This window comes from Salvelinus namaycush, chromosome 39 (assembly GCF_016432855.1).
Source record: "Salvelinus namaycush isolate Seneca chromosome 39, SaNama_1.0, whole genome shotgun sequence".
NCBI lineage: Eukaryota > Metazoa > Chordata > Actinopteri > Salmoniformes > Salmonidae > Salvelinus > Salvelinus namaycush.
The window spans coordinates 22,941,530-22,963,448 of NC_052345.1; the positions used below are offsets into that span (position 1 = coordinate 22,941,530).

At 43.7% G+C, this 21,919-nt stretch overlaps 1 protein-coding gene across 1 annotated transcript in view; it reads left to right on the forward strand.

The window, feature by feature from the left end:
- LOC120032923 (heterogeneous nuclear ribonucleoprotein L-like) overlaps positions 1–21,919 on the forward strand; it is a 66,149-nt gene that overhangs the window by 35,895 nt on the left and 8,335 nt on the right. Inside the window, exons 2-10 of the mRNA XM_038979188.1 lie at positions 1,993–2,111; positions 4,682–4,919; positions 7,781–7,866; positions 9,842–9,938; positions 10,056–10,128; positions 16,997–17,068; positions 19,385–19,605; positions 20,139–20,260; positions 21,428–21,629. Of these exons, the coding sequence (XP_038835116.1) occupies positions 1,993–2,111; positions 4,682–4,919; positions 7,781–7,866; positions 9,842–9,938; positions 10,056–10,128; positions 16,997–17,068; positions 19,385–19,605; positions 20,139–20,260; positions 21,428–21,629 (1,230 nt within the window). The remainder of the gene's footprint in view (positions 1–1,992; positions 2,112–4,681; positions 4,920–7,780; positions 7,867–9,841; positions 9,939–10,055; positions 10,129–16,996; positions 17,069–19,384; positions 19,606–20,138; positions 20,261–21,427; positions 21,630–21,919) is intronic.

Here is a 21,919-nt window from a genome sequence, read left to right on the forward strand (position 1 = left end):
CCTTCTTCTAATCCGTATATGTCTTTGCTTTTCTCTCTTTCACCTCTGCCGGACAACGACCCCTCTGAAAATCTGTAGTTCTACTGAGAGGGCCTCAAGTTGTTCGCCTAAAAAGAATGAATGATGTACAGTGCATTCGGAAAGTATTCAGACCCCTTGACTTTTTCCACATTTTGTTACATTACAGCCTTATTCTAAAATGGATAACTTTTTTTTCCATCAATCTACACACATAATGACGAAGCAAAAACCATTTTTTTATAATTATTTTTTGAAAACTGAAATATCACATTTACATAAGTATTCAGACTTTTTACTCACTTTTACTTACTTTTTACTTGAAGCCCTTTTGTCAGTGACTACAGCCTTGAGTCTTCTTGACGCTACAAGCTTGGACAACCTGTATTTGGGGAGTTTCTCCCATTCTTCTCTGCAGATCTTCTCAAACTCTGTCAGGTTGGATGGGGAGTGTTGCTGGACAGCTATTTTCAGGTCCCTCCAGAGATGTTCGATTGGGTACAAGTCGGGGTTCGAGGACATTAAGAGACTTGTCCCGAAGCCACTCCGTCGTTGTCCTGTTGGAAGGTGAACCCTGTGTGCTTAGGGTCGTTGTCCTGAACGCTCTGGAGCAGGTTTTCATTAAGGATCTCTCTGTAATTTGCTCCGTTCATCTTTCCCTCGATCCTGAGTAGTCTACCAGTCCCTGTCGCTGAAAAACATCACTACAGCATGATGCTGCCACCACTATGCTTCACTGTAGGGATGGTGCCAGGTTTCCTCCATATGTGACGCTTGGCATTCAGGCCAAAGACTTCTTGTTTCTCATGGTTTGAGAGTCCTTTACGTGCCTTTAGGCAAACTCCAAACGGGCTGTCATGTGCCTTTAACTGAGGAGTGACTTCTGTCTGGCCACGCTACCATAAAGGACTGATTGGTGGAGTGCTACAGAGATGGTTGTCCATCTGGACGGTTCTCCCATCTCCATAGAGGAACTCTGGAGCTCTGTCAGAGTGACCATCGGGTTCTTGGTCACTTTCCTGACCAAGACCCTTCTCTCCCGATTGCTCAGTTTGGCCAGGCGGCCAGCTCTAGGAAGAGTCTTGGCGGTTTTTAACTTCTTCCATCTAAGAATGATGGAGGCCACTGTGTTCTTGGGGACCTTCAATGCTGCTTCACAAGGTCTGTCCCTCGACACAATCCTGTCTCGGAGCTCTACGGACAATTCCTTTGACCTCATGGCTTGGTTTTTGCTCTGACATGCACTGTCAACTGTGGGGCCTTTTATTGACAGGTGTGTGCCTTTGTAGAAACATCTCAAGTATGATCAATGGAAACAAGATGCACCTGAGCTCAATTTCGAGTCTCATAGCAAAGGGTCTGAGTACTTATGTAAATAAGGTATTTCTGTTTTTTATTTGTAATACATTTGCTAACATTTCTAGAAACCTGTTTTCGATTTGTCATTATGGAGTATTGTGTGTAGATTGATGAGGACATTTTTTTATTCAATCCATTTTAGAATAAGGCTGTAAAGTAACAAATAGTGGAAAAAGTCAAGAGGTCTGAATACTTTACAGAATGCACTGTATTTGCTTGCCGGTCTGTAAGTGGCTCTCATGTCAAAGAATCTGAAGAGGCTGAATTTCCTTAGGCCTCAAGAATGAGTTCAAATACAAAAAAAATGTGATTGAAGTTATTCAAACCAAACCAAATCAAACATTGCTACAAAACACAAACAAATTCACTATAAACATTCCGAAAAGAGTGTTAAGGCATTGACAAGAGAACATGCTGCAATTTCACTCCGTGTGCACTCCAAAAGCATGTCAAAGGCGCTCAGTGCCAATGCTGACAATGACTTTGATGTTTGGTTACATTTACATTATGTTAAACCTTCTTGGCTGTGAAAGCGGCCTTCGTATGTATCCATGTGGTATACCTCATTTGACCTTTCAACCCAATTTGACCGGTGTCCCCCCCTCTCTCCTCCAGGACAACGGGGAGGATGCCCACAGGATCGCCCCCTCACCGGTGGTCCACGTGCGGGGGCTCTGTGAGTCAGTGGTGGAGGGGGACCTGGTGGAGGCCCTGGAGAAGTTCGGCAACATCTGGTAGGTGATATTTCTTCTTGTCTGTTCTGCTTTGAGGGACAAGCGCCAATCCTTTGCCTCATTTCCATTACATGGATGCATGTGCATATGATTACTTGAAATGTACTATAGAACAGTAGTCCATTACATAACTGTATTCATAGTTCAGAGTGGCACTTAGTGTAAGTGAATTTTCACTTACCAGGAAGAGCCAACTACTATATGACTATGCATGTCAGTTAGTATTCTAATACTATTCTGCGTCTGAGCAGCTCACTGATTGAATGCATCAACAGAAGGTATTGAGATGCATTTTTTCCCCCTGTGTGCAGTTTGATTGTTTTTCCTCCAACAAAGCCAGTGGGACTGGACTCTTTGCCCTTCTAGAATACAACTCCCTTTTTCTGGATTTTTATCTCCCATTAGCCATTTCTTCAGTGTTGGAAAATAAAAAAAATTATGCATTTAAATGCAATAACAATCTCCCGGTTATCATATTTCTAGTAGAACAAGGACCATTAAGGGCTTGGAAAACGTTTGCCATTTTAGGACCTGTATTTTTAGCTCATGTCTGTCCTCTAAATTGCCTGCTTTTATCATCAGACCACACATGTTTACCCAAGGGTATAACTGCTCAGGGGACAAACATGCGATTCTCTTATTGTCTGGGGAAGCCTCATTTGGGGCACTCACACAACGGGGAATACACAGCAGAGGCTTATTTGCCTAGCCCCTTCACGTTCACTTAGAGAATCTAGAAAGTTTTGATTTGAAGTTGAGGTGAATTTGGGTGGAATTTGGAAAAAGACATTGACCCCGTAGACACACTCAAGATGCACAACTGAAATACAACGCGTCCGACGCAACGGTTGTGACACGAGGGAGAGTTCTTCTGCACAAAAGTATTGATACACACATCTTATGCGGACAAACTCTCCATTATATCACAAACGTAGCAGTTGTATCACAACCATCATGTCAAATGCGTTGTACATCAGTTTTACAACCAGAGAGGGGCCAATATGCCTGTGATTATTGTAAATATCCCCCTGCCACCATCCATCCCAGTGTCACTTGATATTTCTGTAACTCGGGGGGTATTATGGGATGTGGATTTGATTGCAAGGACTTGACTTGTGCGCTGGTAGAGTATGTTCACCGGTGCTGTAGTCGGAATTGAAATCAGGCGAGGGTATTTTTAGGTTGGTGCAATATCGATATACTGTAGGTCCCTCCGAGTATGCCATAGGCAGACATATTGGGACACGGTGAACGTGAGCTGTCAGCTCCACTCAAACACTGGCCTCAAGGACAGCATTCGCATTAGAATGATGGGGGGCCTTTATTGCGCAATCAATGCTATTTATGAAGGTGGAGTGTGCTCTGTCTGCAATTTAAGTAGTGCATTATCATGCAGTGATAATATAGGGATGACCACCTGATAATATCTTATAATCATAATCATCCAAAACCTGCCATTCTTAGTAGATAATGTAAGATACTAGCGAGATGAATAAGTTGTTGACTGTAAAATAAAGCATAACCAGGGGGACATTTTATTTTAACTTATGTTGAACTCTTTCTAGTTCAACAAAAATAGAACGCGTGGCCCAACCGAGCAAAAAGGCAGTAACTGCTCATAGTGTTAAACTGAGAAAAAATGGCTTTTATTTACCTTGGTTTCACAGTAACTTTATGCAGCTACTGCTAACATGACCCCCATTTTCTCCAAAACACAATACAATAGAGGCAGGATACTTGTCCACATGGTTAAGCATGTATTTAATGTAGCAAAAAATCACGTTAACTCATTTTCGACCAAAAAAGGGTTTGGTTTCTATCTGGCGCCTTTCCACAAATGTTGAGTCACAAAGCAATGACTGTACCTCAGTGTGGTTTGGGGTTCTGTTAGACGAGACAAATCCTCATACGAGCATCTACTTTTATTTTACCGTCACTGCACGGAGTCTGTATAAGAAAAACATTGAGATATCTAACTAGGGAATTGAGGAGCTAAAATTGAATATGGGCCACTGAGTGACACACTGGCTAGGTCTTCAGTGTGTGGGGATGCTTACTGAGAAGTGAAAACATGGATTGTTGCTTGACACTCATCAAATGTCTGTGACATGACTGAAACAAGGTTTGTTGATTGATTTATTGATTGACTGAATTTATTAGATCATTAAAAGTAGCAGGCTGCTCCAGCCGGAGCCATAATTACACACATAAAACATTATTGAGGATAAAACCACATTAAAGCCTTACATTTTTTTTCCATTGTGGTCCTCTTTGGCAGCAAGATGACAGGTTAGTTTCCAGGTAGTTTACACTATCACTGTTTTCGACAGATATTGCATGACAGTCTGATTTTTTTCGTCGAGTGTTGCACAGCATCCAATAAAAAGGGAAACCTTTTCTCTGTCATGAGACAAAGCGACGAAACTCCCACAACAACCGTGTGCCTTATAACCACATTTCATGCTAAGTAGCTATCAACATTTCCTACATTTTGTCGGTCACCAGAGATCAGCCTCGATGTTGCGGTGGGTTACTAATTGTGTCTTTGTCACTGGGTCTTCATTTGACAGCTACGTCATGATGATGCCGTTCAAGCGCCAGGCGCTGGTGGAGTTTGAAGCCATGGAGAGCGCCGACCAGTGCGTGACGTGCGGGGCCAACGAAGCGGTCTACATTGCCGGCCAGCAGGCCTTCTTCAACTACTCCACCAGTAAGAGGATCACGCGGCCAACTAACGCCGATGACCCCAGCAGTGGCAACAAAGTCCTGCTCCTCTCTATTCAGAACCCCCTCTATCCCATCACCACTGTAAGTTCATGAACTTCGTGCCAGTTCAGTGCACTGGTTGAGTTTACAATGTTGACAATATTTTTTGTTCAGTATGGTTTAGTTGACGATTGTTTAGTTTACAATGGTTTAGCTTTCAATGACTAACTTACGGTAGTCAACCCGCTGGGCACAAGCTGGTTAAATCAATGTTGTTTCAATGTAATTTGTCAACATATTGCGATGTGGAATCTACGTGGAAAATACGTTGGATTTGAAAAAAGACATCAACTGTCATCAGCTGTTGTTTTGAGGGGTTACATTTCAACCACAGGATTACGTCATCATGGTAACCAATTTTCAACATAGACAAACCTTGTATAAAATATGTTGAATTTTTACCTTTCAACAACGTCAGATCTTCAACGTAATATCCACTATAGGAAAAAAACAATAGGCTGGGCAGCTGCTCCTACTGGACAGTTGATCTATCTACAGCTGTTCCTTCTATCCCATCCAGGTTTTTAACCAATCCCAGGTTAGCATTAATATTTGTCACTGACTATTACCATAATATAATAATATATATGCCTTTTAGCAGATGCTTTCATCCAAAGCGACGTACAGTCAAGCCTGCATAAATTTTACATGTGGGTGGCCCAGGGAATCATACCCACAATCCTGCCGTTTCAAGCGCCATGCACTACCAACTGAGCCACACAGGACCACTTCATTGGCGCCGCATGTCACGGCTTGTCGGCACTCTCCATGGCTTCGAAAGCCATCATCATAACATAGCTGTCGAAGGAAGAACCAGTGACAAAGGCACTTAGTAACCCACAGCAACATCGAGGCTGATCTCTGGTGACAGAGCAAATTTAGAAAATGTAGATAGCTAACTAGCATGAAATGTGGATATGGCTTCAGAGATTACATCTATAAAATACGGGACGCGATTGTCGTGCAAGTTTAGAGATTTTGTCTTTGCCAATGTGCTATCGTGAGAGGGATTGTTGAAATCTCACTGTTGCTATCGAAGTCATTCCAAAGGGTAGGTTCACAGAGCAAATTAAATGGAACCGTACTTTATCAATCGTTCTGTATATCATCAATGATGCTATTTAGCCCAGGATTCAACGAAAAATAGACAATACATATAGGCATAGGGTTTCAAGCTTTGGTTGATTTGAAATGGAATCTACCAGTTAATACTAGATATGTTTGATTCACGACTCCATCTCAACCAAAAATAAAAGTTGAAGAATAGGATTAAATCGAATAAAATGGTATTTAAAAGTGAATTTAAAGTTTGATTTGATTTAGTCCTATATTTGAACATATATTGGTTTGGTTGAAATGGAGACGTGAATCCAACATATCAATTATTCATTTGTTGACAAACTGGAATTGAAGCCAAACTCAGTGGCACAGATGTCCAAGCAGAAGATGCATCTCCTTCAAATGTTGATCATTGGTTGTGTTGACAACCAAACACAATTCAATATCACTTTTGCAATACGGTAAATAGCCTATTAACTTGTTAACAAATTATCATTTGGATTCACGTCTCCATTTAAACCAAAAATAAAAGTTAAAAGAATAGGATTAAGCTAGTGGCCCAGATGGAACTATCCAAGCAGTTGGTACATATCCTTTAACTGTTGATATTTGGTTGCATTGTCAACCAAACACAATTCAATATTACCTTTGTAAGATAGTAAATAGCATAATGTTAAGGCTATTTTGCAAACTAATATAACAGTATTTATTCAACCTTAAAATGAGTAGCACATCCATGGCTACATTTTGAGGTTACTGTAACAATACATGTCTTCTCATGTAATCATAGAAAGCATTCTGGGTCGCAGATCTGTAGAAATCTTTGCAATTGCAATAATAATCTGCACAAAAACTCCAACGGCATCGATCCACCATGTACTTGTAGTACATCCACCATTGTAGTACATCCACCATGTACTACAATCCAGGTCATGTGGTTGTGCTATTAGATCAAGCACAGTGATAACACATTAAGTTGTGTTAAACTAAATATCTGACATTCTATTCCCATTTGAACTTTGTTGTGCTTTTAAATGGTTGAAGCACAGTGAAAACACATTTAGGTGACAACTAAACCAAAAATCAGACATTGATTTTCCATTGGAATTTGGTTGTGGTTTTAGATGGTTGAAAGCATAGTGATAATGCATTGTGAATTCAACAAACTTTCGGCTGTCTTTTTGAGTGGGTGAAAATAGTTTGGAACCACATTGATCAACGTATCTACCAAATATTACCCAATTCTCCACGTTGAAATGACGTGGTGTGTCCAGTAGGAAGCTTGCCAGGTATTTGTTCACAATGGTTTAGTTTACGATGGTTTCATTTAAAATAGTTTATTTCACTATGGTTTCGCTAACGATGGTTTAGTTTATCATGGTTTAGTACACAATACCATGATTTAGCTTATGGTAGTTTAGCTTACGATGGTTTAGTTCACGATGCAATGGTTAAGTTTGCGATAGTTCAGCAATGGTTTTGTTCACAATAGTTTACAATGTTTAAGTTCACAATGGTTTAACTTTACAATGGTGTCGCTCACAATGATTTAGTTTACAACGCTTTAGCTTGGATTCCCTGAAAGCCTTGTAGCTAATGTGGCATGTCCTTTATCTCGACAACCCAGCAGCTCAGCCGCAAAAGAGTAACGTAAAGTCTCAAATGTATGTTTAACTGACAGCCAATCTTCTATCCGCGAACAAATATACTCAAAAGAAGCAAGAAGAAATGCGTTTCGAAAAAAAATAAAATACCACACGAACACCTAGGCTTTCAGGAAGCTGTTACTTATTGTTGTGATCATTGCGGCATTAGTCAGAACCCGTTGCTCTTCTGTCTTCTAGGATGTTCTGTACACAGTCTGCAATCCCATAGGCAATGTGCAGCGCATTGTCATCTTCAAACGCAATGGAATCCAGGCCATGGTGGAATATCCTTTCTGGAGTCAAGCTGGGCTACTGCGGGCGTGTGTGTCCGTGCATGCACGGGTGGGTTTGTGCCCGAGGATGCGCGTAGAGTGGATGCATGTGCATGTGTCTTGATTCAAGAGTCTGTCTGCGTGAGTGATTTTGCGTAAGTGTCTGTGTATGTCTCCCTGTGGGTTTGTACGAGTATGCACACCTGCATCAGTATGTCATTTTTGGAGTGGGGAAACAAGCTGTAAGTCAGTGCTGGCCCCACACAGAAACACACACACACACACACACACACACACACACACACACACACACACACACACACACACACACACACACACACACACACACACACACACACACACATACACACAGACACACACACACACACACAGACACACAAACACACTCAGGCTGTAAAAAGCTCCAGAGTAGAGGAGCAGAGCCCACTCCACTCGACCGGGTCCTTGAGAGCACTGAATCAGCACGAGCAGCATTCCAGCGGACGAGATGGGCCTTCATCAAATATGGATGCCGGTCTCCCGGCATCACACACACACACTTCTGTGTGTGTGTGTGTGTGTGTGTGTGTGTGTGTGTGTGTGTGTGTGTGTGTGTGTGTGTGTGTGTGTGTGTGTGTGTGTGTGTGTGTGTGTGTATTATGGTTTGCACACCTCCACTATGTGTAGTGGGTTAGAGGCCATATGTCAACACACTTTTCATTATGCAAGCCTTATATTAGATTTTAACAACCTATGTAATAATTAGCATGTCGTAGGCCAGTCAGTGCATGCAGTTCTGGAGTGTGAACCACATTTGTGTTCAGTTTTTTTATCCTCTTGGAAAAATGATCAACAATGGAAGGTACTTTTTAACTGATATGCTGAAGTATTGATATTGTTCCCTTATTTATAATCACATTTTAACGCAATGGGCAGCTGTTTATATTTACTGTCTGGCATTCTAAGACATTTCACTTTGTCTCCAAGTTGGCTCGTTATGTGGATCGTGTACAGCTGTCAGTCAAGAGTTTCTTGCTAATGGTACCACTAGGAGCAGAGATTGGCCAGTGGGAATTCAAGAGACAAGGGATTGTTGTCACTGTTGTTTCAGGTTTGGGTTTTATGGGAGATGGATGCTTAAAACCCCTGTTTTATTGCCACTGGGACGTGGTTGCCGCGGAAAATGGGGGTTTCTAAGGCGCTCTGTGTTTGATCTGATCTGTGTGTGTGTTCCAATGGGCGTACCATCACATACTGTATTTTAGCATATAATATTTGAAGACATAGGCTCAACAAGTGAGAAATAGAAAGACAATTTGGCCCACCTCAATTAGATTTCAATTCAATTATATTAACACAGACATTTTGGACCTTTTTAGGTTTTTATAGCGCACTTGACTTTTACTACCGAATTTGCATAACGATCTACTCGTCTGCAAGCTGGAACCAGAGCAGCTTGAAAAGACGTCATGATGTTAGAGGCTACAGTCACTTTAGAGTGGCTGTAATCAGCACAGTCACTGCCAGTAAGGTTATAGAATAGGGCCTTGTTCAAATACTCTTAAAAGGAATCCTTCCTTCCTATCTTCTTCAACTAATTACTGATCTGACATGAAGGGATTGATGTAAGCAAGCTTTCCATTGTAATTGCACCAATTATGCCATGTCAGATGAGGGATTACTTACAAGGAAGCGAAGGAGGAGAATGTATTTTTAGGAGGAATCGAACAGGGCCCTATTCTATAAACTAATCTGCCATTGCTGGGCTGATTACAGCTTCTCTGAAGCAGAACTACGTTGGGCTGAGTGACCCAAGAGTATGCGAACAGCCTTTGTCGTCTGCAGGGTGGCTTGTGGTTCTTTCCCCGTCTCCTATGTTATTGCCTTCTGGTCATTGTGATTATACACTGATCTATTCTGTTTGCCACACAATGTTTTGAATTCCACTGAGATCCTCCCGGTTGCTCTTCCTTAATGGTGTCGCCACGTTCGAAACTGTCAAAAACGCCCAGAAGGCGAAATCGGCTCTCAACGGAGCAGACATATACGCCGGCAGCTGCACCCTGAAGATCGAATACGCTCGGGTAAACACACACACTCACAAACCCACATACACACACAGTGCTCACACACACTCCACCAGGATCCCTGTGGACCCCTAACACACATGCAGCGGTGCTCTGCTCTCTCTCCCCATGCAGCCCACGCGACTCAACGTCCTCCGCAACGACAATGATAGCTGGGACTACACCAAGCCCTTTCTCGTCAGGCGAGGTACGATATCCTTCCTTCTCTGCTGAATCTCTTCCTGTACTAGGGTCGTATTCATTAGGTAGCAAACTGAAGAAAACAGACTGGAACAAGGAGAGACTACCTGGACTTGTCTAATAAGAAACGGTGATTTTAGTTCTCTGTTGCAAAACGTTTTAAACCATCCTCCGTTGCATGCTCTAATGAATACATTTGTGTGTGCGTTGTGTGTGTCACTTCTGTTTTACAAAGAGCTGATATTAAAATATGGTGAGCAGAGCAACCCTCAAATCTGTAGCCTTGGTTGTCAAACCATTTCAAAACCCTTTCAACCTTCACACTCCTACAGACGCATAATCAGTTGAGTTCCGCCATTGTGGTTTTACATTCGCTCCTTAAAGATCGGCCATGAATCTCATTTTGCCAGTTCGTCTGTTGTTTTCTCTCCAACATTTAGGCCTCAGTCTTTGTCCCTGCCTAGTCTTCTTCATTTCCTAACTAAAATGAGTCAAAATAGCCTCTCTGTTAAAAAAAATATTTGTTTTCTTTCAGTCATTCGCACTTGTTCCATCAGAGAACCTTGGTAACATACATATCCTTTTGTTTTACGTATTAACTTCCAATAGAAATGTCAGATTTAGCTGTTTACCACTTCCTGTCCTTATAGTGCTGTAGCTTGCTGTTGCTTTAGCGCCCCCTACTGCTCAGTGCTGCAGGTCAGAGTGGGTACGGCCCAGTCGTCAGTGTCTAGTACAGGGTTTCCCAAAATCATCATCAAGCTTTGATTATTTGAATCAGCTGTGTAGTGCTAGGGCAAAAAAACGAAACGTACACCCCGGGGGGCCAGGACCGAGTTTGGGAAACCCTGGTCTAGTAGTACCTTCACTTTCTAATCACAAATGGTATTTTATCCACTAACCCCAACCTTATCTTATCCAGATATCAAATCAAATGTTATTAGTCACACGCACCGAATACAACGGGTGTAGACCTTACATGCAGATGTGTTTACGTACTTAGTTAGGAAGAGAGACATCTGATCGTGTATACATGCTCTAAAGAAGCAAATAAATATTTTATTGCAACCAATCAATCACATTTATTTTATGAAGCCCTTTTTACATCAGCAGTTGTCACAAAGTGCTGTACAGAAACCCAGTCTAGAACTCCAAACAGCAAGCAATGCAGATGTAGAAGCACGGTGGCTAGGAAAAACTCCCTAGAAAGGCAGGAACCGAGGAAGGAACCGAGAGAGGAATAGGCTCTAAGGGGTGGCCAGTCATCTGCCTGTGCCGTGTGGAGATTATAACAGTACATGGTCATTTAGGCCAGATCGTTCTTCCAGACGTTCATAGATGACCAACGGGGTCAATAGTTTAACACCTCAGGAGTAAATGTCAGTTGGCTTTTCATAGTCAAGAAAGGATTCAATTATCTGTGAAAACAGATAAAAACAGATATATTCATGAGTGGCACGTTTCGTCACAATATTGTTTTGAATGTTCCTTTTAGGACTGGTGCCCAGCAGAGCATTCTACTCAATACAGTGTCAATGGACGCTGATGAAGATTTAGTCTAAAGTACATTACTATGGCTTTGAAACCCAATGACATTTCAAAAGGAGGCAAATCATTTTCAGGACAAGCTTTTGTCATCATTGTGATGTCGCCAGATTTACTTTCGATACAGTATAACTTTAGATTGAGGGGAGAGCACTGACATTTTAGCTAGCTAACGTTAGCATTGCTAGCTATTTCTGGCACATTTTTGTAGCTGATGACAAAATTGCCATCTCTCTAAAACAAACTTGACAACAATGATGGCAAAGTCGTTTTCTACAAATGATTTGTCTACTTCAGCAATGTCATCGTATTTCCAGGCCACTATAATGTACATTTGATTAAACAGTCATTAGCACCAGTTCCGAAAGATTAACAATCAGACATCAATATGCTGCAGCATCTGTAGAACGTTCGTTGATAACAATGGCAACGGTGCGACTGAGTGATAGAGGTGCAACCCATTAATATGCCTCCACTTCTATCAGTTTGTCCTTGAATAAATCTTTACGGAAACATTGGATGTTTTTATCTAATGCAGTAAGTCTTTGAAAAATGAAAACATTCATCCCTTTGCCATGGCCATGGTAGCCTACATTGCATGGTACACAAAATATTGAAATACAATAAGCAAGCTCATGCCCTTGGATTTGTCAGTGTTGAGTAGGTCCAGAGAATAAAGCAACATCGATGAAAGGGCTATTGCTAATCCCCCCCCTCCACACCCCTTTTAATCTTTCATTTGGTCATCTATCTATTTTACGACTCAATCGGTGAAAGCATAATAGAATCTGATAATAACAGACCTTGACTTTGCTGAGCCTATTCCCCTGTCCCTTCGCTGAGCCCACACCAATGAATCGATGCATATTAATTTGATATACAGTTATACAGTGCATTCGGGAAATATTCTGACCCCTTCCCTTTTTCCACATTTTGTTACGTTACAACCTTATACTAAAATTGATTAAATCGTTTTTCATTCTCCGCAATCTACGCACAATACCCCATAATGACGAAGCGAAAACAGGTCTTTAGATATTTTTGCACATTTATAAAAAATAAAAAACAGAAATACCTTATTTAAATAAGTATTCAGACCCTTTGCTATGAGACTTGAAATTGAGCTCAGGTGCATCCTGTTTCCATTGATCATGCTTGAGATGTTTCGACAACTTGATTAGAGTCCACCTGTGGTACATTTAATTGATTGGACATGGCTTGGGAGGCAGACACCCGTCTATATAAGGTCCCACAGTTGACAGTGCATGTCAGAGCTAAAACCAAGCCGTGAGGTCGAGGGAATTGTCGGTAGAGACAGGATTGTGTCGAGGCACAGATCTGGGGAAGGGTACCAAAAAATGTCAGCGTCATTGAAGGTCCCGAAGAACACAGTGGCCTCCATTAATCTTAAATGGAAGAAGTTTGGAACCACCAAGACTATAGCTGGCCGCCTGGCCAAACTGAGCAATCGGGGAGAAGGGCCTTGGTCAGGAAGGTGACCAAGAACCCGATGGTCACTCTGACAGAGCTCAAGAGTTCCTTTGTGGAGATGAGAGAACGTTCTAGAAGGACAACCATCTCCGCAGCACTCCACCAATCAGGCCTTTATGGCAGAGTGGTCAGATGGAAGCCCCTCAGTAAAAGGCACATGACAGCCCACTTGGAGTTTTCCAAAAGGAACCTAGGACTATCAGAACATGAGAAACAAGATTCTCTGGTCTGATGAAACCAAGATTGAACCCTTTGTCCTGAATGCCAAGCGTCACGTCTGGAGGAAACCTGGCACCATCCCTACAATGATGGCAGCATCATGCTGTGGGGATGTTTTTCAGCGGTAGGGACTGGGAGACTAGTCGGGATCGAGGGAAAGATGAATGGAGCAAAGTACAGAGAGATCCTTGATGAAAATCTGCTCCAGAGCGCTCAGGACCTCAGACTGGGGTGAAGATTCACCTTCCAACAGGACAACAACCATACGTAAACACCCACGACAAAGCAGGAGTGGCTTTGGGACAAGTCTCTGAATGTCCTTGAGTGGCCCAGCCAAAGCCTGGACTTCAACCTGATCGAACACCTCTGGAGAGACCTGAAAATAGCTGTGCAGCGACGCTCCCCATCCAACCTAACAGAGCTTGAGAGGATCTGCAGAGAAGAATGGGAGAAACTCCCCAAATACAGGTGTGCCAAGCTTGTAGCATCATACCCAAGAAGACTTGAGGCTGTAATCGCTAACAAAGGAAGTACTGAGTAAAGGATCTGAATACTTATTCAATTTGCAAAATGTTCTAAAAAACAGTTTTTTTTCATTGTCATAATGGGGTATTGTGTGTAGATTGATTATTTTTAAATACATTTTAGAATAAGGCTGTAACCTAACAAAATGTGGTAAAAGTCAAGGGGTCTGAATACTTTCCGAATGCACTGTACAATAGTGTTGTCCCCACACCAAATATTATAACATTACAATGCTCAATAAAAGAGAACCCTTGGTCTCTGAATTTGAAACTCTCATGTACTGGGGATGCTTTAACAATATGAGGTGCCGTAGATAGACTGCAGCCCATAATCATATTCATATAAATGGGAGCATGGTTTTTAACCAAGCAGAAAGCCTGCCTTGTGTGACTTGGGCTTGATTAAACATCTGTTGGACGGTGTGATTGACATGCCAGTCCCGATTCCCATTCTCTCTCCACAAATGGAGGGTAAACAGTGTCTTATCACCCACAAGCCAGGGCTGCTTTCCAATCGATCGCCTTGCCGTATATTGGATTTTAAGGTCTGTTTGACTTTGACGGCGTCAAGGACTTTTTGCCGTGGAGTTGAAGATGTGTGGTCAGCTTCCAATTGTTTCTATTGACCGGAGGAAGGAGACGGAGAAGCAACTCGAAAAAGAGCAAGAGGCTGAAAATGAAATGCTGACATGAAAAACAGCTGAATGATAATGGATTGGAAGCTCTTTAGTGCAAACAGAGAGAAATTAAAATAGACAGCGAAATTAAGAAATTAAAACAGCACCACACAAGCCTCTTGAGCCGCAGACGGTAAATTTAAATCCTAATCAGCTTGCATTTTGGGGAAATTGAAATGCTATATTCGCACTTGAGGCCCATAACATATCCGATGCTCTTCAAAAAGGATTGTTCGGCGTATATACAGTAGCTTATTATACAAAACATAGAGAAGGACAGCGTGTAAAGAGATGTAATTCTTCTCATCAGAATCAAATAGTAGTTTATGGATGTTGTCTTTCAAACCCCTTGTTCGTTCTTTTGAGCACATCGCCTCGAAGGTACTCGGAAACATTGCCTCAAAACACAAGTAAAGTCTAGAAGTGTATTCACACCTGCAGTGCCTTATTAAACATTTAGCTAAGACACGAGAGAGACACATCATGTGTGTTCCACACATCTCTTACCCCTTACCTGTAAAGTAAGATACAATTTCGATAGATTTATCCCAACTACTGGGATGACGTCATTGTCAGAGGCCTCTCTCTCTCTCGCTCTCTCTCTCTCTCTCTCTCTCTCTCTCTCTCTCTCTCTCTCTCTCCCCTCCTCACTCTCTCTCTCTCTCTCTCCCCTCCTCACTCTCTCTCTCTCTCTCTCCCCTCCTCACTCTCTCCCGCAGTCTCTCTCTCTTCCTCCCCCCCTCTCTCTCTCTCTCTCTCTCTCTCCCCTCCTCACTCTCTCCCGCAGTCTCTCTCTCTCGCTCTCTCTCTCTCGCTCTCTCTCTCTCTCTCGCGCTCTCTCTCCCCTCCTCACTCTCTCCCGCAGTCTCTCTCTCTTCCTCCCCCCTCTCTCTTTCTCTCTCTCTGCCATTCTGTCAGGTGAATGGCGAACCTGTCGGCTTAGTGCAGGCATCAAGGTCACTCCTCTCCTCTCCTCTCAGTTAATCCTTCTCCTCTCCACTCTCTTTGTGGTTTCTGTACAAATATGGCAAGCCACCAATCCCACCGGTTCCCGCCTGCCTAACTGCTCGTTTTGTACCAATTAGCTTAGCTCTGCATGAGCTCGGTCCCCCGTGGCCCACGGGAGCTGGCGAGAGGATGGCATGTGCGTTCTTTTAACTCGGCGCCGCACCTTCCATTTATGTCTGTGTGCGCAGCACCAGTTCTCTCTCACATTGTTGAAATTAGACTTTGAAAAAAGGATGTTCAAATGATGTTCGACAGGTTGAGTCATTGGCGCTGAAAGACACATCCGTGTGAACACACTCGCATGCTCAACAGTGCACACACACACACGCAGTTTGGCACACACACTTCTCTCAAATCCTCAGATTAACAGGGTTCACTGAGTGGATGGTTGTGCATATGTCATTGAAATACTCACGCCACCAACTCCCCCCAACACCACTAAAATGTTAAGGGTTACCTTTTATTTTCGATGACGTTTGTTTGATGAGTAAGGGATGCGGTGAGAAAGCCTGGTCCTATATCTGCTTGAGCTGTACAGACAAAGCCCCGTAGAGGTATACAGCACAAACAGATCTGGGACCAGGCTAACAATGACAGAGGCAGCAATGGCAGCAATGCTGCATATAGTAGTCTGTAACTTCATTGGGACACGTTACATAAAAAAAACATTATATTACATATGCTTCAGTCGTAGTTCGACAGCACCTAGAGTGCGTTTGTCTGCGTCTCTGCCAGTAAGCCGCATTGGGGGAAAAGATGGACTGAAAATACCTGTGTCTTTGTTCTGTTTGTCCCTTTCCTGGTGCACAGTAAGAGGATTAGCGTAGAAGGGTGCTTAATATACCTTTTTTCATGTCAAATGCATTTTCCCTCCTGTCTGGGTCAACGTTTCCACCCGGGGCCATTGAACTGTTACTGTGATATTGTAACTGTCATTTTAACACCACCCCCCCCCCCCCCCCCCCCCAAAACAAAACACTGTTTTATCGTTCCTCTGAAATTCACCCAAGCTCAGTCAGCCAAGGAAGAGCAATGTGCCATTTTGAATTAAAAGGACAAAGTTGAACCGAAAGTGTATAGTTTTGTTGTTATGCCAATTACCAAACGTGTTAATTAAGCAATGTCTAGATTTGCTGTCACCAAATCGAATCTGCTTGCGTAGCGTGGTTTTATGGCTTTCAGTCATTCCTAGGCTGGCGTGCAAATGTGCCAATGTGTGTGTGTGTGTATATGTGCTTGTGCGTTAGTCTTGTGTGTGTTAGTCCTATGTGTGCATGACTGTGTCTGTTAGTCCCCATGTGTGTGTATCTGTGCGTGTCTATGCATCTCGAGTGGATGGATGTGCATTTGGCACCTGGTGGCATTGTCACTTTACATTTGCCTTACACTGTGTATTCTGTCTGCGTTGCAGAGCGAGGGAAGGGGAGACAGCGCCAGGCCATTCTGGGAGAGCATCCGTCCTCCTACAGCGACAACGGCTATGGTCAGTGTCGCTCACATTCGTTGCCTCTCTTTATCCCTCCCTCCCTCGCTCTTTCTCTCTTTTTGTCTCATGTCTCTCCTGCCCTCACTAGGCTGGACAATAAAATGAGTCAGAAATTCACCCAAGGCTGAAAAATGGTAAAGGAACGTTGGCTAAGCTGGAACACTAGCGCGAGCCTATAGCAAATGAATGGAATCGAACGTTCCCAGAGCCTCTTCTGACTGGAGTGACGCTTAGAATTCCATTTTGCCTAAATGACACCCAAAAATGTCCCAGCTGCTTTGCCGTATTTTACCACAACAATCTGTTCTTTTTATTTTACCACAACAATCTGTTCTGAAAAATAACAACTCGTGTAGAAAGTTAACATCCGCACCTCGATGGTGCCAAGTCTGCTTATGTCTGCGTAACGAGGAAGTTGGGAAAAAAATTGCAACTTTTTACTATTTCTGCTCTAGCGATCGATGACAGCAGAGTACGCTGCCCAACCTTATGTAATTAGAAAGAGGAGATTACCCTGATTAAAATGGTGGCCGACTTGAAAAAAATCAAAAAGTTTAAATTGTGAGATATCTGGCGAAATATACCAGCATGCCTCTCAATAGGAAAACAATGGGGGGAGCTCAGCGTTCCAAGGGCAAACGGTATTTCAGAGCTAGCGTTTGATGACAACGGAGTACGCTGCCCAGCCTTACATCATTAGAAAGAGGAGATTCTCATGATTAAAAGTGTGTCCAATTTGAAAAAATCTAAATATACACATTGCAAGATATTTGGCAAAAAAGACAGACATGCCTATATTTCCCTATAGGAAGCAATGGGACGACCTCATTTTTTGTTGTTGTTTACATTTGAACTATCACAAAGGTGGGCAGGTCTCATTGCCAACAATAGCGAAGCAGGCATTGTGAATAGAACATTCGGAAGGCTAGTTGGTGCCACTGTGCTCAATAGAACTAATAGGAGTTGGCAGGGTGAAAAATGCCCTAAAATAAGGCCTGTTTTTTTGTGATTACTTCAAAACTACGGCAAGCAGCTGGGACATATGGTAAAATTATGAAACTGGGCTCTACGGTGGATGCAATTAACTCATTTTTATCAGAAAAAAGCATTACAAAAAAAGCATAAAAATAATGAATAATAATAATGAAAAGTGTGTTGACATATGGCCTCTAACCCACTACACATACTGGAGGTGTGCAAACCATAATAGACACACACACACACACACACACACACACACACACACACACACACACACACACACACACACACACACACACACACACACACACACACACTCCCTCTCTCTTTATCCCTCTCATTCTGACTCATCTCTCTTTCTCCGTCTCTCACTCCCTCTCTCAGCATCTCTCTCTCGGTCCCTCACTCCCTCTCTCAGCATCTTTCTCTCCTTCCACCTTTCTTTCTCCCAGCATCTCCCTTTCTCGGTATCCCTCTCTGACTCATCATCTCTCTCTTTCTCAGAATCTCTCATTTTCTCTCTTTATCATTCTGTCTCACCACGTCTACAGTATCTCTTTTCTTTCCCATCCCTCTCTTAATCCATCCATCCATCCATCTCTCTCTCTCTCTTTGTGTGACTGTCATTGTGCATCTGGGCTTTGGGTATCCTGTAATTAAGCTCCAACACCCACAGACACTTACATCTGGGGGAGGTGGTGGAGGTTGGATGGATGGATTTGAAAAACAGGGGGGGGGGGGGGGGGGGGTGGTCTCTACATATGTGTGTGTGTCATACAGTCATTGGTGTGCGTGAGTGTGTATATGTGTGTCAGGAGTTTAGAAAGAGCGTAATGATGTGATGTGAACGGCCGCTCTTGAAGGCACTTGGTAATTAGCAAGATCTGCAGGGGAAACGGGGTGCAGCGGTGTAGAAAATGGTCTTGGACTTTTCTTTAGTACTGCTGGAATTGTTTACCCTACTTCATGGGGGGCGGGGGGGGGGGGGGGGGGGGGGGGGGGGGGGGGGGGGGGGGGGGGGGGGTTGCACTGTCATCTCAACCATTGTTCTTTCTTTCTTTCTTTCTCTATCTCTCTCTCTCTCTCTGCCCCCGTCTGTCTCTCTCTGCCCCCTCTGTCTCTCCCTCTCTCACACACACTCTCTCTCACTCTATTTCTTTCTCTCCCTGTCTTTCTATCTCTCTCTCTCTTTCTCTCCTGCCCCTCTATCTCAATCTCTCTCTCTCTCTCTCTCTCTATCCCCCTACCCTCATCCCCCCCTTTTCTATTTCTCACTATCTCTCATTGTCTTATTCGCTCCCTCTCACTCTCTCTCTCTCCCCCGCTCTTCAGGGTCACACTGCCCCCTGCTGCCCCTGCCCAGCAATAACAGGTACAAGAGGAGCTCTCCCCATGATGCCCAGGAGGTGGTTGCCTACCCCCTGCCCCAGACCTCCTCCTATATGGGCCACGCCTCCAGCTCGTCAGTTGCCATGGTGAGCGGCCTGCACCCCGCCAAGATGAACTGCACCCGTATCTTCAACCTCTTCTGCCTGTACGGGAACATTGAGAAGGTCAGTGTCGGCGTCTGTTTTCGCACGAGATGAAAGCTACAGTCTGCGATTCAAAAAACATCATTAATTTAAAAGTTTAAAAAATGTATGTATCAATCCTGGATTGCCTCTTTAAATGAGATGGCTGAGGTCAGTAGAGTGACAGCTAGTGTGACTAGGGGGTGGATGCAATCAAGTTGCCATGGCAATCTTTATGCTGTAGCTTTAATTACAGAATTACTGCCAGCAACCTACCACTGTGAGGGGAGTACCTACCAGTTTGATTCAATTGAACCCTGACCTGTAATATGTTTTAGAGTGAGACTTATTCCATTTGGTCTCTGTATTAAATGGATAAAAACAAAAGTGTGCTTAGTGATTAGTTGACAAATGTAATCAAGTGTGCTGGTACTGTAGTACTGGCGTACTCGAAGAGAAGCCATTAGTAGGTGAAATGCAAAACTAACCCAAGGTCAGCGTCACCTAGCAGAATATCGGACGGTCTGTATGGATTCACAGTGATGCCATTCGGTCTTATTTACGCCCCCCCCCAGGTGAAGTTTATGAAGAGTGTCCCGGGCACCGCACTGGTAGAGATGGGAGATGAGTACGCAGTGGACCGATCCATCACACACCTCAACAGCATCAAGGTGTTCAGCAAGAGGCTCAACGTCTGGTGAGGAGGCTACACGTTTCACCTTTTGACCCCCACTACCCTGAACCCTAGCTTGATGAGCGTGACGTTCGTCTTTCCTCGATTCCTCGTGTCCTCTCTCTCCTTGCCTCCTTCTCTAAATACATCAGAAGAACAGGTGTAAGGGAAGCACCTTGGACCTTTCTCCTCAAATGCGTTTTGAGAAGGAGGCGGGACGAGAGGATGCGAGGCCATTCTTTGAAAGAGAAAACTATTATCGTCATTTATCATCAATTTGTTGCTGAGCAAGTTTTGGTTTTGGGAATCTTCGAAGCGTTAGGAAAAAAGGACAGTGGAGGTACACAAAGGCCTTATTCGTCGCGACAGCGTTGGCTGTTTAGAGGCTCTGTGTGGGTTGCGTTGAGTCGTCCTATCAAATTGGCAGCCTCCATCCATCAGAATAATGAATTGCCTAAGCTGCCAGATCCAGTTTAGATGAGTCTTTCGTTCGGCTCCGCCGGGATTCAACCCCGCCGCAAGGAATTCAAACAGCATTTCATTATGTTGGCGGACGGCCCACCAGTTACTGACTGCACACCCAATCTGAAGACATTGCTGCGACATATGGGGCGTTGTCTGTAACATGCTATATGTTGTGAAAGAGATGGATGTCGTGGCATGAAATACATATTTTTCTATAGCATGCTATAAACAATGCCCCAAATAGTATGGCATGTTACAATACAAACAATGCCCGAATAATTATAGCATGTTAAAAATGCCGCTGCCATAGCCATCTCTAGGCCTCTGAATGAGAGACTGCATAGCATTGAAAAACTCAAAGGGCATTTCATAAATCCCCTTCAACCCGTTGGGACTTAGTCTCTCGCAGCACTAAGCCGATACATACTTAACCTCTCGCTCCCCGCGGCCCTTGAGAGCCAATTTGTTATTAGAGGGTCAAGACAGGTTTTTTTTAATGTTTACTCTTCCTGTCCCTATCTGTACCTTGGCCTCATGAATGTATAAACCCCCATTTTTAAAGTGCTTCCTTTTTGTTCACCCACTATAGGAGAGCTGGAAACATAGAACTACATATAGATTATCTATGGCTGCAAACCTAGCAGCTGTGTTCCTCTCCCATCTATATATCTATCTGTCTATTCATCCCTCCCTTCCTTCCCTTCCTCGATCTTTCCCTCCCTCCAGTGTGTCCAAGCAGCACGCGGTCATCCCCAGTCAGGTGTTTGAGCTGGAGGACGGCAGCAACAGCTACAAGGACTTCGCCATGACCCGGAACAACCGCTTCAGCAGCGTGGGCCAGGCGTCCAAGAACATCATCCAGCCGCCCGCCGCTGTGCTGCACTTCTACAATGTCCCGCCCTGCATCACCGAGGACGAGCTGCAGAGGGTGGGTGTGGAGGGGAGGGAGGGGGGGAAGGGGTGGCTGTTTAGGCTGGAATGGCGACTGATGTCTAGAGAGGTGGGAGGTGGGGGTAAGGGGAGGTTGAACCCTTTCTATAGTTGAATTCAAAGTTTGGATGACCCTGGTAATGGGTAGCAGGAGCCACCTGCCTATAGGGTAGAGAAGACACAAGCAAGTGGGGAGATAGTTCTTAACATTTGAATAAACAGTCATTCAAATGTTTGCAATATGTCAAGTTATTTGGCACCAGACAGACAATAGCCCAGTGGCCCTCC